The sequence below is a fragment of the Lepidochelys kempii genome, chromosome 13, assembly GCF_965140285.1.
Source record: "Lepidochelys kempii isolate rLepKem1 chromosome 13, rLepKem1.hap1, whole genome shotgun sequence".
NCBI classification, from domain to species: domain Eukaryota; kingdom Metazoa; phylum Chordata; order Testudines; family Cheloniidae; genus Lepidochelys; species Lepidochelys kempii.
This window is the reverse complement of record NC_136392.1, coordinates 32508816-32526033: the sequence shown is the minus strand read 5'-3', so window position 1 is coordinate 32526033 and position 17218 is coordinate 32508816. Positions and strand designations below refer to the sequence as shown.

The window sequence follows — 17218 nt, the reverse complement described above, 5'->3', positions numbered from 1 at the left end:
GCCATTAGTTTGGCCCTTCCTCCTTGAGGACAGAGCATGGCAGACACACACAAGGAAAGACCAGCCCGGAGAGAAAACGCCGGTGAGTCTCGCTTGCAGCCGGTCTGCTGGAGCAAGCCAGGCCCAGCCCTGGCAAACCTGTCCCAGCCTTGGGCTGGTGAGGGCATTGCTATCCATGGCCACTCTGGTCACAGGCTCAGCTGCGAGAGAGCCAGGCACTGAACAGAAGGCAAGAGAGAGAGCAAAGTGCTAAGGTGGGGAAGGATAAGGCTGCCCAAAGGAATGGGGTGACAGCGGGAGCCCACGGAAATGGGATGATAGGAGGTGCCAAAGGGAATGGGGTGACAGCGGGAGCCCACGGAAATGGGGTGATAGGAGGTGCCAAAGGGAATGGGGTGACAGCAGGAGCCCACGGAAATGGGGTGATAGGAGGTGCCCAAGGGAATGGGGTGACAGCAGGAGCCCACAGAAATGGGGTGATAGGAGGTGCCCAAGGGAATGCAGTGACAGCGGGAGCCCATGGAAATGGGGTGACAGGAGGTGCCCAAGGGAATGGGGTGATAGGAGGCGTCCGAGGGAATGGGGTAACAGCAGGAACCCAGGATTCGTATCCCGGGTGGTGGTTGGGCTCGAGCCAGCACCAGTGGGGGCAGCCGTGTCCTCTGGCCTGGGCATGTCTCAGGAGCAGGGCAATGAAGGCCCAATGGGCTCAAGATGGGTCCTGGGGTCACAGGAGGCTGGGGGGCAGTTCTGATGCGGAAACTCGCTCCTTTCACGCCACCAGTTCCCGGCCCTTTGGATCTCGCAGCCTTCTCTGTACGGCCCTGAGAGTGGCACAGCCCCCTCCTCTCGTTATCAGACCTAATTGCCAACCCCCCAGTTCTGGTCCATCGATTCCCGGCTCCAGTTCTAGGTCATGAGACGTGGGCTCCTGGCTTGGAGCTGGAGCCCTGTTTGTTTGGCCCAGTGCAGGCCGGCTGGCTCCCTTTTCGTAATGTCGGTTGTTACAGGGGATTAGTAATTATTTCCGAACCTTTACCCACATTTCCACAATTGTGCTCACAATTCAGGTGGGCCTGCGAGACCTCAGCTCCTCCCACAGGCTCTGCATGGGGTGAAGGCAGACCGGCGTGGGGAGGTATGTGGCTCTGCTGTTGGGAGGGTCAGGCGGAGCATGTGGGGGGAACGGGGGGGCCTGCATGCTGGGGGCATGAGACTCAGGGACTGGGGCTGAGCAAGCTGCTTTTGGGTTGTTGAAGTGCAGCTGAATGCTTAAATTTGCCCCAAACCTACCTCAGCCTTGTTAAAGGGATCAGGATCAACAGAAGGCAAAAAGCAATTGAATTGTCATGGAGTGGGGGGTCAGGTCCGATGCTATTCAGTATCTTCATCGATGCTCAGCTAAGGGGTGCCCCAGGCCCCCACACAGGCTTCAGGGGATTGTACATGCATGCCCATCGCCCCGCCTCCCACCTTCCTCTCTGCTTGGGGAGGTCCCCTCCCTGCCTCCCAGAGGTGGCACTCACTCTGCCTCGTCCTAACCCTAGGTCTATTTCCCCATTGGCTCCGTGCTCCCAGCTCTGGGGCCCCCAAAGAGACCCCAGAGAAATGGCCCTTTCCCAGACGGGCCCTCCCCTCTGATGGGTTCAAGGCCACTGCCTCTCTGGGTAAGTTTTAACCAGTAACACCCCAGCCACGTTTGTTCTAATAACAGCAGGACGTGACCGGCACGCCCAGTCCAGGGCCAGAGAGAATTTGGGAACGAGCAATTGTCTCACAGGCAGAGGTGCTGCTACCCAGCGGGGGACTGGGTGCAGGGTCTGGGCACACGCCTGGGAGGGAGCCCCCACAGCGAGCGGGCCCCGGGGCCCCAACAGCCAAGGCCATTATGCTGTAGCAGGCGCTCTCCAATGGGCCCCGGAGCCCAGCATAAGCCAGTGGGCTAGAGAGGCTGCCGGGCTAGCTCAGCGTTTCTGATGCCCTCAGCTCCCAAATTCCACCCTACAGCTGTGAGGGCAGCAAGCAGCAGGGATAGCTCAGTGGTTTGAGCATGGGCCTGCTAAACCCAGAGTTGTGAGTTCAATCCTTGAGGGGGCCATTTAGGGATCTGGGGCAAAAATTGGGGCTTGGTCCTGCTTTGAGCAGGGGGTCGGACTAGATGACCTCCTGAGGTCCCTTCCACCCCTGGGATTCTATGATTCTATTTAACTGAGCACCTGGCTGGGGCAGCAGCAGCATCATGCCATTCCTGTGGGGAACCCAACCTTGGGCCTGGCCCCAGGGCCTCCCACGGGAGGAAAGACACTCACCACTCTATGTGCTGCCCCAGCCTGGGTGTAGCCCGCGGACCAGAGTGGCAGGGCCTGCTGGAAGCTGGGGCTCCCAAAGGGGGACCTGATGCCCCATGGGAATCCCAGCCTTGGGTGAGCTGCTGCATTCCAGCAGGGGTGATGGGCTGCCCCGTGACAGCATTGTCCCCCCCACGGGAATGGCTGCGTGGGCACACTGGCCTCCCCGCTGGAGAGGCTCACGCAGGATATGTGGGTTAGGCTGTCCTGCTCTCACCCCAGGGCCACAGCCCTTGCCCTGTGTCTGCCCCCAAACAGCTGCAGAGAGGAGACACGCGTTTACAAGGGAGCATTTCCCCCTCTTCAAAACCATTTATTGACCAAAAACATTACAGAACATGGCACAGAAAGTTCTCCCCTCTGTTCCCACCAACCACTCCCATAAGGACGCAGCCTCACCCAGCGCTCCCTCTCGCACCGCGTGCCTGCCAGCTCAGCCGGTAGTGCTCCCATGCCGTGGGCTCTGACGGCACGCTCCATGGGCGGCTTGTACCATGGCTCCGGGGCGGCGTCCCCTTGGCTCCAGGGCCGTGCACGGCCCGTGCAGGGCTGCTGTGGCTCCCAGGCCCGGGGAGCGGGTCTATCTCGTGTGGATGCGGCGGTGTTTGCAGAGGTAGGACCGAAGGCTGAAGCGCTTGCCACACAGCGCACACTCGTGGGGTTTGCCGGCCGCGGCGGCATGGATGCGGCGGTGCTTGCAGAGGTATGAGCGCTGGCTGAAGCACTTGCCACACTGGGGGCACTGGTGGGGCTTCCCCGCCCCGTGGATCCGGCGGTGCTTCACCAGGTACGAGCTGCGGCCGAAGCACTTTCGGCATTCGGGACATTGGAAGGGATTATCCTGCACCAAGGCTGCGGGGGATGGGGGGGTCTCAGCCAGGCCTCCCCCTCGCTCACCCATGACGCATTGAGCCTCTCCAGCCTGGAGACACTGCAGCGCAGCCAGTGCCAGGCTCTGGGCCACGGGACTCTCTGCTCCGTGGCAGGTTTCCCCGTGGACTGTCTGCACTGCACTCAGTGCCGGGTTCTGCTCGGTGCCGTGGCAGGGCTGCCCGTGGACTGTCTGCACTGCACTCAGTGCCGGGCTCTGCTCGGTGCCGTGGCAGGGCTGCCCGTGGACTGTCTGCACTGCACTCAGTGCCGGGTTCTGCTCGGTGCCGTGGCAGGGCTGCCCGTGGACTGTCTGCACTGCACTCAGTGCCGGGTTCTGCTCGGTGCCGTGGCAGGGCTGCCCGTGGACTGTCTGCACTGCACTCAGTGCCGGGCTCTGCTCGGTGCCGTGGCAGGGCTGCCCGTGGACTGTCTGCACTGCACTCAGTGCCGGGCTCTGCTCGGTGCCGTGGCAGGGCTGCCCGTGGACTGTCTGCACTGCACTCAGTGCCGGGTTCTGCTCGGTGCCGTGGCAGGGCTGCCCGTGGACTGTCTGCACTGCACTCAGTGCCGGGTTCTGCTCGGTGCCGTGGCAGGGCTTCCCGTGGACTGTCTGCACTGCACTCAGTGCCGGGTTCTGCTCGGTGCCGTGGCAGGGCTGCCCGTGGACTGTCTGCACTGCACTCAGTGCCGGGTTCTGCTCGGTGCCGTGGCAGGGCTGCCCGTGGACTGTCTGCACTGCACTCAGTGCCGGGCTCTGCTCGGTGCCGTGGCAGGGCTGCCCGTGGACTGTCTGCACTGCATTCAGTGCCGGGCTCTGCTCCGTGCCGTGGCAGGGCTCCCCATGGACTCCCTGCCGGGCAATCAGGCCTGAACTCCCCTCTGTTCCATGGCAGGACTCTCCGTGGACTCTCTGCAGCACAATCAGCTCCAGCCTCTGGGCCGTGGGTCCCTCAGTGCTGTAGCAGGGCTCTGCCTGAATTCTCTGCAGTGCAAACAAGGTTGGGCATTGTGCCACATTACCCTCTGCGCTGTCCCAGGGCTCCGCGTGGACCCTCTGCAAGGCAATCAGCGCCGGGTTCCCTTCTGGGCTGTGGCTGGGCTCCCCGTGGATGCCCTGCAATGCACTCAGGGCTGGGCTCCATTCTTGTCCATGGCAGGGCTCTCCGTGGACACCCGGCAGCGTAGTGAGCACAGGGCTCCAGCCTGCTCTGTGGCCTGGCTCTGCATGGACGCCCTGCAGTGTAGTGAGCATCGGGCTCCACCCTGCTCCGTGGCCTGGCTCTGCATGGACACCCTGCAGTGTAGTGAGCATCGGGCTCCACCCCGGTCCATGGCCTGGCTCTGCGTGGACGCCCTGCAGCGTAGTGAGCACCGGGCTCCACCCTGCTCCGTGGCAGGGTTCCACGTGGACTCCCTGCAATGTAGTTAGCACTGGGCTCCACCTCGCTCCATGGCCTGGCTCTGCGTGGACGCCCTGCAGTGTAGTGAGCACCGGGCTCCACCCCGCTCCGGGGCAGGGCTCTCCATGGACTCCCTGCAGTGCAAACAAGGTTGGGCTCTGTGCCACATTGCCCTCCCCTCCATGGGCAGGCTCCACATGGCTTCTCTGCAGTGTAGTCATCATTGGGCTCCACCCCGCCCCATGGCAGGGCTCTGTATGGACTCCCTGCAGGGTAGTCAGAGCCCAGGTCCTCTCTGCTCCATTGCCGGGCTCCATGTGGACTCCTAGCCCCTCATTCAGCCCCGGGCTCCGCCCCAGTCCATGGCCAGGCTCTGCGTGAACTCCCAGCCCCTCACTCAGCCCCGGGTTCCGCCCCACTCCATGGCCAGGCTCTGTGTGGACTCCCAGCTCCTCACTCAGCCCCGGGCTCCGCCCCACTCTGTGGCCAGGCTCCACGTGGACACCCTGCAGTGTAGTGAGCACCGGGCTCCACCCTGCTCCGTGGCAAGGTTCTCCATGGACTCCCTGCAGTGCAAACAAGGTTGGGCTCTGTGCCACATTGCCCTCCCCTCCATGGGCAGGCTCCACATGGCTTCTCTGCAGCGTAGTCAGAGCCCAGGTCCTCTCTGCTCCATGGCCAGGCTCCGCATGGACTCCCAGCCCCTCATTCAGCCCCAGGCTCCGTACCACTCCATGGCTGGGCTCCACATGAACTCCCCGGCCCTCACTCAGCCCCGTGCTCCGCCCCATGCTGTGGTCAGGCTCCATGTGGACTCCCAGCCCTTCACTCAGCCCCGGGCTCTGCCCCACTCTGTGGCCAGGCTCCCCGTGGACTTCCCGGCCCTCACTCACTCCGTGGTCAGGCTCTGTGTGGACTCCCAGCCCCTCACTCAGCCCCGGGCTCCGCCCCACTCCGTGGCCAGGCTCCGTGTGGACTCCCAGCCCCTCACTCAGCCCCACTCCGTGGCCAGGCTCCCCGTGGACTCCCTGCAGCGCACTCGGCACCGGGCTGCCCTCCCTTCCATGGCTGGCTTCCGTATGGACTCTCTGATGCTGCAGGAGCCGTGAGGCCCGGCTGAAGCCGCGGCCACACTGGGGGCAGTGGTGGGGACGCTCCCCCGTGTGCATGAGCTGGTGTCGGAGCAGGTCTGAGCGCCACAGGAAGCCCTTCCCACAGTCCCCACAGCTGTGGGGTTTGTCTCCAGTGTGGTTCCTCTGGTGGGAGCTCAGCTTGGAGCGGCGGCTGAAACTCTTTCCGCAGGTGGCACACGTGTGGGGCGGCCCCCCTGCAGCTGCGCTCTGGGGCACAGTGATGTCCCGCAGGGGGCTGCCCCCTTGCCTCCCCGGCGGGGGGTCATAGCGGCTGTTCTTACCCTGCCTCCTCCGTGGAGGGTTCCTCCTCACTGCCCGGTGCTGGCTTCCGCCAGCTCTGCCCTGCTCCGGGATCCAGGGAATGTTCTCTCCAGCACTTCTCTGGAACGGCCCCTCTGGCTCCAGCATCCCTGCTATGCCTGGCTCCAGCATTTCCTGCTTTACAGCCCTCACAGCACTTCTCAAGAAGGGCCTCTCCGACTCCGACATCCCTGTTACGCCTGGCTCCGGCATCTCCTGCTTTGTAGCCCTCACAGCGCTTCTCAGGAACGGCCCCTCTGGCTCCAATGTCTCCTGCTTTACAGCCCTCACTGTGCTTCTCAAGAATGGCCCCTCTGGCTCCAGCACCCCTGCTACGCCTGGCTCCTGCACCTCCTGCTTTACAGTCCTCACCGTGCTTCTCAGGAAGCGCCCCTCCGGCTCCAGCATCCCTCCTACGCCTGGCTTCACCATGTCCTGCTTTCCAGCCCTCACAGCGCTTCTCAGGAATGGTCCCTCCGGCTCCAGCATCCCTGCTATGCCTGGCTTCGGCATCTCCTGCTTTCCAGCCCTCACAGCGCTTCTCAGGAAGGGCCCCTGCGGCTCCAGCTTTACCGCTTCATCAACTGCTGGGAAACAGAGCGCAACCAGAGGTGAGTTCCAGCCTCAGCCGGGCAACCACCTGGGTGCAGCCAGGAGGGCCCACGCGATCATGTAATCTGACCTCCTGCGTAGCCCAGGCCCGAGACCTGCCCGGAATCAATCCCGATTTGAACCAGAGCAGCCCTTTAAGAGAACCATCCCATCTTGCCTGGAAAATTGTTAGTGATGGAGAACACCACCACTCCTGGTAAATGCTTTCAATGGTTAATTACTCACTGTCAAAAGGCACACCTTCTTTCCAGTCTGGACATGCCTAGCTTCAGTGTCCAGCCACTGGCTTGCGTTAGACCTTCAACTGCTAGAATCCCAAGGGATTCCCCCTCCCCTGATCCATCCCATGCGGCTCACACCCCACTAGGCAGGGCTCCCGCACCATCACCCCCTCCCCTGGGCCCAGAGCCCATTATCAAATATTTGTTCCCCCTGTGTAGGTGCGTACAGACTGTGGTCAAGTCATCCCTGAATCTTCTCTTTGTTAAGCTACAGAGATCGAGCTCCAGGGATCTATCGCTGTAAGGCAGATTTTCTATCCTTTCCTCAGTCTCGTGGCTCTTCTCCGACCCCTCTCCAACTCATCAACCTCCTTCCTCAACTGTGGGCCCCAGAACTGGACCCAGCAGCAGTTACCCCAGTGCCAAGTACAGAGGGCTCACTCACCACTGGGATCGCTGTAGGGCTGCAGCTCCAGCACCCACACATTCTCCCCTTCCACCCAGGACGCCGGGTCTGGCAGGGGGACAGAGCATCCTTCTGGAGGAAGCAAAGAGATGAGGTCAGGGAGACCTCCTGGAGAGCCCTGGAAACGGGAGGGTGGCACCACCCTGTATCTGGGGGAGTCCCAGGGTGACTGTCATTGCCTGGAGGTTCCCGCTGCACCACGGGAAGCCCTCGGGAGGCCAATTCCAATAGCCCCTCATTGAGGGGGCTGCGCTGGGTGCCCCCTACTGAGAATCCCAAGGGATTCCCCCTCCCCTGATCCATCCCATGCGGCTCACACCCCACTAGGCAGGATTCCCGTACCATCACCCCCTCCCCTGGGGCAGACTCACCTGCAGCTCGCTGAGAGTCCCTTCCCGGAGCGGGCTCTGCCGCAGCCATGAGTGAACCCGGACGTGGCTCTGCAGCCTGCCAGGGTGAGAAAGGCAGTCAGTGGGGGAGTGCGGGCGGGGGTGGGGGGTGGGGGGGTGTGCTTCTCCCCATTCCCTGCCCCTGGACCTGGTATCTGTGTCACTGGGGAAACATTTGGTCACTCTCCAGCCAATAGACATGGCAGGGAAAGAACTGGAGCAGCCAGCGCCCCCAGCGACGGAGCCCGAGGTGCCCCCCAACGGGGCCCTGAGAAACCCACCAGCCAGGCCCCAGCCCCGAAAACACAGCCCCCCACCTCCAGCCAGCCCCAGAGAGACTCCTGCAGCCAGCCCCCCCAACATTCTGATATTCCAGCACCCACCCAACCCTAACACCACCCCACACACTCAGCAACCCCCCACCCCTCACCCAGACTGCCCAGCCCCTCTGCCCCAAAAACCCAGCCCCCTCCCAGGCTGTGCCCAGCCTCGCACCTGCCCCAAACATCCAGCTATCCACACCCTGCACCCAGCCCCCACACTGAACCCAGCCCCCCCATGCTGCACCCGGCCTGCCGAGCCCCCCCACTACACCTAGCCCCCAGTCCCCGCACACTGCACCCAGCCTGCCCTGCCCTGCCCAGCCCCCCCACTACACCTAGCCCCCAGATACCGAGGCCCCCCCGCTGCACCCAGCCTGCCCATCCCCCCATTCTGCACCCAGCCCCCCCCACCGCTGCACCCAATCTATCCTGCTCAGCCCCCCCCAACATTGTACCCAGTCCCCCCCGACTGCACCCAGGGCCCCCCCACGCTTTACCCAGCCTGCGCAGCCCCCCGAATGGCTCCCAGGTCCCCGGCCCAGCCCCCCACGCTGCGCCCAGCCCCCGCTGCTCCGCCGCCGGGTGCAATTACCGGGTGAGCGGGAGGCTCCGCGGCGGGCCCGGGCTCAGCGACCCCCGGGCAGCCCCAGCGCCGTCCGGGGCGGGGTCCACCTGGAGCTTCACCCCCCCGGCCCCACGGGACCCTCCCGCCGCCAGCCCCGGGGACTCCGCCCTGTGCCCCATAGCCGGCCCCACGGGACCCTCCCCCGGGGCGGGCCCAGAGCTGGTCCGGCCCCGGGGCCTGCAGGGGAGCCCGGCCCCTGCCCGTAAATGCAGCCCCCGCCCTGCTATGCCCATTTCCCCACAGCCCCCTCACCCCCAGCATCCCCTTCACCCCGGCCCTCCTGCACCCCCACGTACCCCTCCACCTGCCCCCCATTCGCCCCGGCCCTCCTGCACCCCCAGGTCCCCCCTGCACCCCTCCACCTGCCCCCCGTTCGCCCCGGCCCTCCTGCACCCCCACATCCCCCCCGCACCCCTCCACCTGCCCCCCATTCGCCCCGGCCCTCCTGCACCCCCACGTCCCCCCGCACCCCTCCACCTGCCCCCCGTTCACCCCAGCCCTCCTGCACCCCCACATCCCCCCCGCACCCCTCCACCTGCCCCCCGTTCGCCCCGGCCCTCCTGCACCCCCACCTCCCCCCCCGCACCCCTCCACCTGCCCCCCGTTCGCCCCGGCCCTCCTGCACCCCCACCTCCCCCCCGCACCCCTCCACCTGCCCCCCATTCGCCCTGGCCCTCCTGCACCCCCACCTCCCTCCATTCCCCACAGCGCCAAGAAGCAGCCCTGACCTGTCCAACACTCACCCTGGCAGACCAGCGGCCGCCCATGCCAGGCACTGCACAGACACAGACCAGATGGTCCCTGCTGCCCCACGAGCCACTCTGGATTCACTCCTAAAGCTCTGGAGTCTCCCCCAACAGCCTATTATTACTCAGATCCCCCGGGGATTCGCAGAGGCCCTGCACTGAAAAGGAAGGAAATCATGCTCCCAGGACGCCGAATGGAAGGCAGCTAGGTGAGGTGCATGCCCCGGAGTGAAGCAGAGAGCTGGACATGGAATTCACAGGCCGCGCCCTGTTGGGAACAGAATCCAGACCCCTGCCTTGCACATATGGGAACGCTGCAGCCCATGTAGGAGGAGACTAAGGGCCCCCTCCCCCCAGTGCTAGGCACTGTACAAGCGCAGGACAAAACACCCATCCCTGATGGACCAGCCAGGCTGATGGGGGAGCACAAGGAGACGATGTGACGATGGGCAGCCACCTCGGCACACCAGCCGCTGAACCCTTGTTGAGTTTATTGTAGGCTTTTTCTGCCAGTTTCCTAGAACTAGTGGACTAAAGATCCCGGCAGGCTGCATGTATGAAAGGCAGGTGATCAATCCACACCCCTCCCTGTCTCTTCCCCACCCTTTTCCCATTTGACTTGGAGTTCCTCTTTTTTCTATACTTGAATACAGGGCTGGGAATATTGTCATGGGAATCCAAGTATAGTGTCAATAGCTGGAGGCCAGATTCGTAAAGGTATTTAGGCACCGAAGGCACCTGGGGATTTTTAAATACCTTTACAGATCTGGTCCGGGGTCTCTTCTTTTTTCTGGCATAGAGTTTTTTTTGTCCTTGGCATGTTCTACGTGTTGACACCTGGAATGGGTTTGGTTTGGTACAAGAAAAAGACGGGAAAAGTTTAACAGATGATAAAAATGTTTATTGAAGGCCTCACAGCAAAGGAGAGCTTGAAGGAGAGGTCTGATGGCAAATCCACAGGACACAAGATTGGCAGGGACCTCTGGGGCATGAAGTCCAGGCCCTGCTGTCGCAGAAACCACATCCCCTACTCCCACCCCGTGTGGATGATCCAATTTCACATAATGAAAGTGCAGCTTAAATCTGTTCCTTCTTGAGGTGGGGCAGGGCTACGCCTCACAGCTACCCCAATAGCAACGGCTGTTTGGGGGTGATGTTGTATGACATTTCTCTACTAGCAAAGCGGTTCAAGTGGCAAAAGCACTCTTTGCTGGTATCGCTCATTTCACACCCTGAGCCAATATAAGTTATATCAGCAAAAACATTTTCACACTGGAATAGCTGGGGTTTTTTCTTCGTATGGCCACGGTTAAGGGGTGACTTGATCCCGGTCTATAAATACCTACAGAGGAACCAGGAATGTGACAGCAGACGGCTCTTCAGTCTAGCAGACAAACATCTAACAAGAGCCAGTGGCTGGAAGTTGAGGCCAGACAAAGGCAGAGTGCTGCACATCTTTAATGGAGAGGATAATTAACCATTGCAACAACCTCCCAGGGCTTGTGGCGGATTCTCCATCCCTGGCAATTTTAAAATCAAGATAGGATGTTTTTCTAAAAGAGCTGCTCGAGTTCAAATAGGAATTGATTCAGGGATGTTCTCTGGCCTGGGTTCTACAGGAGGTCAGACAAGATGATCACAGGGCCTTAAAATCTACAAATGAATTAACACTCCCAAGTGTAGACCTGGTTTTAAGCAAAACCAAAATGAGGCGGATTTGAACCCAAGTCAGAGCATCCACACCACCCATTGCACCGTGAAACCCCAGCGGTAGTGATGCTGGCAGGACAGTCTGTGACGGTTGCGTGGCCGGAAGTGAAGCGAGCCAGACGAGATCCTTCAGGAATGGAAATCCAGGAAAAGAGTGTCTGCCATTCCCACAAGTGACAACGAATCGGAAGGGCTGGAGGGACTTTGAAGAGCAAACAGGCAAGGCTAGCAAACCAAACAAGAAATTCTCTCAGGAGCAGGAATCATAGAATATCAGGGTTGGAAGGGACCCCAGAAGGTCATCTAGTCCAACCCCCTGCTCAAAGCAGGACCAATTCCCAGTTAAATCATCCCAGCCAGGGCTTTGTCAAGCCTGACCTTAAAAACCTCTAAGGAAGGAGATTCTACCACCTCCCTAGGTAACGCATTCCAGTGTTTCACCACCCTCTTAGTGAAAAAGTTTTTCCTAATATCCAATCTAAACCTCCCCCACTGCAACTTGAGACCATTACTCCTCGTTCTGTCATCTGCTACCATTGAGAACAGTCTAGAGCCATCCTCTTTGGAACCCCCTTTCAGGTAGTTGAAAGCAGCTATCAAATCCCCCCTCATTCTTCTCTTCTGCAGGCTAAACAATCCCAGCTCCCTCAGCCTCTCCTCATAACTCATGTGTTCCAGTCCCCTAATCATTTTTGTTGCCCTTCGCTGGACTCTCTCCAATTTATCCACATCCTTCTTGAAGTGTGGGGCCCAAAACTGGACACAGTACTCCAGATGAGGCCTCACCAATGTCGAATAGAGGGGAACGATCACGTCCCTCGATCTGCTCGCTATGCCCCTACTTATACATCCCAAAATGCCATTGGCCTTCTTGGCAACAAGGGCACACTGCTGACTCATATCCAGCTTCTCGTCCACTGTCACCCCTAGGTCCTTTTCTGCAGAACTGCTGCCTAGCCATTCGGTCCCTAGTCTGTAGCTGTGCATTGGGTTCTTCCGTCCTAAGTGCAGGACCCTGCACTTATCCTTATTGAACCTCATCAGATTCCTTTTGGCCCAATCTTCCAATTGGTCTAGGTCCTTCTGTATCCTATCCCTCCCCTCCAGCGTATCTACCACTCCTCCCAGTTTAGTATCATCCGCAAATTTGCTGAGAGTGCAATCCACACCATCCTCCAGATCATTTATGAAGATATTGAATAAAACCGGCCCCAGGACCGACCCTTGGGGCACTCCACTTGATACCGGCTGCCAACTAGACATGGAGCCATTGATCACTACCCATTGAGCCCGACAATTTAGCCAGCTTTCTACCCACCTTATAGTGCATTCATCCAGCCCATATTTCCTTAACTTGCTGACAAGAATACTATGGGAGACCGTGTCAAAAGCTTTGCTAAAGTCAAGAAACAATACATCCACTGCTTTCCCTTCATCCACAGAACCAGTAATCTCATCATAAAAGGCGATTAGATTAGTCAGGCATGACCTTCCCTTGGTGAATCCATGCTGGCTGTTCCTGATCACTTTCCTCTCATGCAAGTGCTTCAGGATTGATTCTTTGAGGACCTGCTCCATGATTTTTCCAGGGACTGAGGTGAGGCTGACTGGCCTGTAGTTCCCAGGATCTTCCTTCTTCCCTTTTTTAAAGATTGGCACTACATTAGCCTTTTTCCAGTCATCCGGGACTTCCCCGGTTCGCCACGAGTTTTCAAAGATAATGGCCAGTGGCTCTGCAATCACAGCCGCCAATTCCTTCAGCACTCTCGGATGCAACTCGTCCGGCCCCATGGACTTGTGCACGTCCAGCTTTTCTAAATAGTCCCTAACCGCCTCTATCTCCACAGAGGGCTGGCCATCTCTTCCGCATTTTGTGATGCCCAGCGCAGCAGTCTGGGAGCTGACCTTGAAGCCTGCAAGGAACTTGGCAGGGCCTGAGGGAAGATAAAGACGTGGCCGAGAAGGTACGGGCACGTCTACACTATGGAAACTAAACAGCGCAGCCCCATAGGGTAGACGCAGCCTTCACCTACAGGAGTTTTTCTGCAGTGTAGGAACATTCCCTCCCTGAACACCACTAGCCACCTTCCACTGGCAGAGCTGTGTCTGCACTGGGGGGGCTGTCAGCAAAGGGAAGTTGGGGTGTTTTTTCACACCCCTGACCGACCAAGCTATGCCAGTGTATCATTTCAGTTAGAGCAGACCTAACTAACAAGACCCAGCCCTTACCATCCATCAGTCCCAAAGAACGGTGCAGCATTATCCCCATTTTACAGATAGGGAAACTCAGGCCCAGAGAAGAATGTGACGGAACTTACCCACAGCTGGGAACAGAGCCTAAGGGCCAGCCTGTGCGCTGGCCACCAGGCCACACCAATTTCTCTGCATCACCCTGCGCCCCAGAGGATGTCGGGAAGATACAGCTGAGGTGCTGTCAGGTTCGCGGGGCGTCAGGAGAGCAGCAGGGGTGCAACCACAAGTCCTGCAGGAACTGGAGCCTTCAGCAGCCTCGTTAGCTACCTTCACATCCCTCCACGGAACTCTCCTGGGCTGTGAGCCCTACAAAAAACCAGACAGGCCCCTGGTGAGCTGAGCCTAGTGCACATCCTGCTGACCTCCTTGTCCTCCCACATTGCTCAGTATCCATCTCTTGGCCTGTGCCTTGCACTTGGACTGTGAGCTTCTGGGGGCAGGGGCAGAGCTCGTTCTCTGTGCAGCACCTACCACGACTGGGGTCCTTCCACACTACAGTAATACACAGAAGGGGCTGAGCTACTGGGACCTGGCTGTCGTGTGGCCCCCCCGACCACCAGAACATATTGCCCCTGTCCCAGGTGCACGAAGGAGAAGAGTCTTCCCATTAGCATTATGTAGTACCACACGTAAATTGTGTCAGTAGCATAAATGACATCCCGCCCCGGCACACAGCCTAGCGAAGGGACCCAGGAAGGCAGATGTTGCTGCGTTTCGCAGAGACACAAACCCCAACTTCTGCCCTTCCCAGCATTGGCATGGCTCATGGTAGGGCAGCAGCAAGTTGTGCCAGCAAATGGTGTCAGCAGCGGAAACGGAGAACGGCTGCTGAATGTCTGACTTTAGAGAAAAACTGAATCATCCACAACAGAGGAGGAGGGCTTTGAATATTCTGGGCCATTGGGAGCTGAAGGGAGCCCTGCACTTTAATCCCTGGTACTATTCATCAGTAGATCTCAAAGCACTTCAGAGCATGATTCCCATTTAATGAATGGGGAAACTGAGGCACAAAAAGGGGAAAATTAGTTGCCCAAGCAAACCCAAGCAGGAGGGGCAGAGCCAGGAAGACAACCCAGGTCTCAACAGTCCCAGTCCATTGCTCTATCCACTCGGCCACACTGCTCTGAAGAGAATCCCCCCGAGATAAATGCACACCTAGAGTTCACCCATCCATGGAACTCCTCCAGCTGCAGCAATCTGAACGTCAGCGGCTGTGAGGATGTGCTTGACAGCAGATTGGACAAAGATTCTATGAAGTCTACCATCTCGACCAGTTAGTATGCTACAGAAGATAGAGACCAGCATAAGAGAGTTCTCTGTATCTATTTCCAATGCAGCCATCGTTACGATGTTTTAACTAAAAAGTGTGAAAAAGGAAGGAAACGATACTTTTGTTTAGCAGCAGAAATAAACTAGGTAAGAAAAGCAAGGGGGTTTTTGCAAAGCTTTTTATTCCTTAGAAACATTTACTAAATGGTGTCGTAACTAAGCAGCGAAAACCATATATACAAATCCTCATAAAAAACTTAGGCATTGACCTACTGCTTTATGTTGGCATTTCAGTGTCCTGGCAGAGTTCTCCGTAGATTCAGCAAATGGCAAAAAAACATATAAGGTGAGTAAGTGGTTTATTTTGTCACCTTTGTAAAAGTTTCTTTTTTGAACCATTATAACATAATAATTCTATGGCCTGCGCTCTACGTTTTTATAAAGTACTTTATTAACTCAGAGGTGGTACCTAGCCCGTCCTAAGACTAATTCACACAGAACAAAATGTCATTTAATGTCAGCTAAAGGTCTCTGTCCCCATTTTATACAATCACTAAGAAACTGGAAAACTACAAAGTAAGTGAAGGACATCTTCAACCTCCCATTTCTTACTCCCAAAAGAGGATGACACTGGATTTTCCACAATAGTCTAACGACCCTTCCATTTTAAACTGTCTAAGGTCTTTAAAAACAAGGTATTTTCCACCAAACACCCCATTTCCCATGTTGTCTTAGCCCAACAGATATTAAGGCCAAAGGGCCATTCTGACCCTGCACAGCACAGGCCGGAGAATCACCCACTGATTCCTTCACCATGTCCAGACTAGAGCAGATCCCTTAGAAAGGCAGCCATCTTCATGCAAACGCTTCAAGTGCTGGAGAATGCACCGCAGCCCTTGGTAAATTGTTGCAATGGTTACTCACCCTCAGTGAAAAATTTCCACCTTCTCTCTCATCTGAATTTTTCCAGCTTCAGCATCTGGCCACTGGATCCTGCTCTGACTTCCCCTGCTGGGTTGAAAAGCCCTCTACTCAGGCTTTCGACCCCAGATTGGTACTTAGAGATCACGATCGCACACCCACTTCACTTTCTCGTGGACAAATGAAAGTGATGAGGCTCTCATGTTTTCAACCTCTATCTGGTGTTTTCCTCGAATTCCCAGTTCCTGGAGTCATGTGATTATTGGCTAAGACATTGAGTCTGCTTTTTGGTAAACCAGACGGATCTAGCTCTTTATGTTGGTCACTCAAGGGCATTTTCTCCAGCCCTCAAACTCTGCAGGTCTCTTCCCTGCATCCTCTCCAATGTATCACCCCCCTGTTAGAATGTGTACACCAGAATTAGGCACAGGTTTCCAGCCTCCCAGTGCCACCCCTGGAGGTGAAATTCCTTCCCAGCTCAGTACAGCCGTGTATGTTCCACATCCAAGGATTGCACGACCCCTCGTGCCATGGCACTGCACTGGTAGCTTGTGTCCAGCTGCTTGTCCGCTGTGCCCCCTAGATCCTTTCCCATCACTGCTGCCCAATAGACAGCCCCCCGAGCCACCCCGGCACTGAGGCAAAGGGACGCCCCGTGATGGTGGGCGGGGGGTCACTAACCAATCACTGTTTATGGGGCTGGGAACCAGGGGCTGACCCCCCCAAACTTTTCCCAAGGGGAGAGCAGCTGTGACCACCTCCTACCTGGCCCCAGAGAGGGCCAGGCATGGGGGGCTCCACAGGGTGCCACTTCATAGGCCCCATACTGCTCATGGCAGCACCAGGGCCATTCCACATGGCGGCACCCCTGCGCCAACCAACCGCACCAGGGCAGGTTAACCCCTTCCTCACCTGGACAGTCGCCACATGGCATCTCCCCTTCCTCACAGCTCTGTGACCACCTCCCTGCACTCTCTCTGGAAAGTCAGGGCCACCTGGGACGGGGAGAGCCTGTCTGAGGGAAGGAGACAGGCCAGGTCACGCCTGAGACCCTTCCATGCCCGTACCAGGGCCTCGGGGAAAGCCAGACCTTGTAGGGGGTGGGGGGCTGTGCGCTATGTCTGGGATTTGGGCATCCCAGCGCTTGGGGGGGCAGGGCAGCGGGCGGTGCTCAGATAACTCTCCCAGCCAGAACAGCCCATGGGGCGGAGGCTGCTCGGGGTGCAGGGGCCAGGAGCATTCTGGGAGGGGGACCCCATGGAAAGCCCTGGGGCCAACGGGGGGCTGTTACCAGCTACATCTCTGAGCCCCTCCCCAGTGGCAGAGGGGGAGTGGGTGGCTCTAGCAGGGGGCTGAGCCCTGTCAGGGGTTGGGCTGCCAGGGGTGTCTGGTCCGGGCAGTCCCCTACTGCTGGGGCTGTGTCGTGCAGCGCCGGGACACTACCTGCCCTTCCCCAGGCACAGGGGCCCCGGCCCCGATCCCCTGCCCGATCCCGGGTGCCGCCCCCCGCGGCTCCCCCAGTTACCGGGGCCCCTGGGCTGGCCCCGTGGGGCCCCGGGCGCAGCCGGCTCGGTGCGCGCTGGGCGGAGCGGGACGTGGGGCAGCGAGCGCCGCCGCCTGCGCTCCGGA

The 17218-nt window shown here is 58.8% G+C and overlaps 1 protein-coding gene across 15 annotated transcripts; it reads right to left on the bottom strand.

Annotated features, from left to right (window-relative positions):
- Nucleotides 1–2626: 2626 nt before the first annotated feature.
- On the bottom strand, nucleotides 2627–17180 carry LOC140897415 (uncharacterized). Of its 15 annotated transcripts, none has more exons than XM_073310090.2 (8): nucleotides 17115–17180; nucleotides 15593–16604; nucleotides 14555–14756; nucleotides 13465–13705; nucleotides 9434–9594; nucleotides 7725–7800; nucleotides 7333–7425; nucleotides 2627–6641 (listed from the first exon to the last, which is right to left on the bottom strand). In XM_073310090.2, exons 5-8 carry the CDS (start codon nucleotides 9455–9457, stop codon nucleotides 2929–2931), a joined length of 3906 nt encoding a protein of 1301 aa, XP_073166191.1. In that variant the 5' UTR covers nucleotides 9458–9594; nucleotides 13465–13705; nucleotides 14555–14756; nucleotides 15593–16604; nucleotides 17115–17180; the 3' UTR covers nucleotides 2627–2928. The 15 variants fall into 15 exon arrangements, 13 of the variants coding, with proteins under 13 accessions (XP_073166191.1, XP_073166188.1, XP_073166192.1 ...); XM_073310087.1 differs by lacking the exon at nucleotides 17115–17180 and adding an exon at nucleotides 14942–14977 and having other exon boundaries at nucleotides 15593–17103; XM_073310091.1 differs by lacking the exon at nucleotides 17115–17180 and adding an exon at nucleotides 14942–14977 and having other exon boundaries at nucleotides 14555–14681; nucleotides 15593–17103.
- Between the last annotated feature and the right edge of the window lie 38 nt (nucleotides 17181–17218).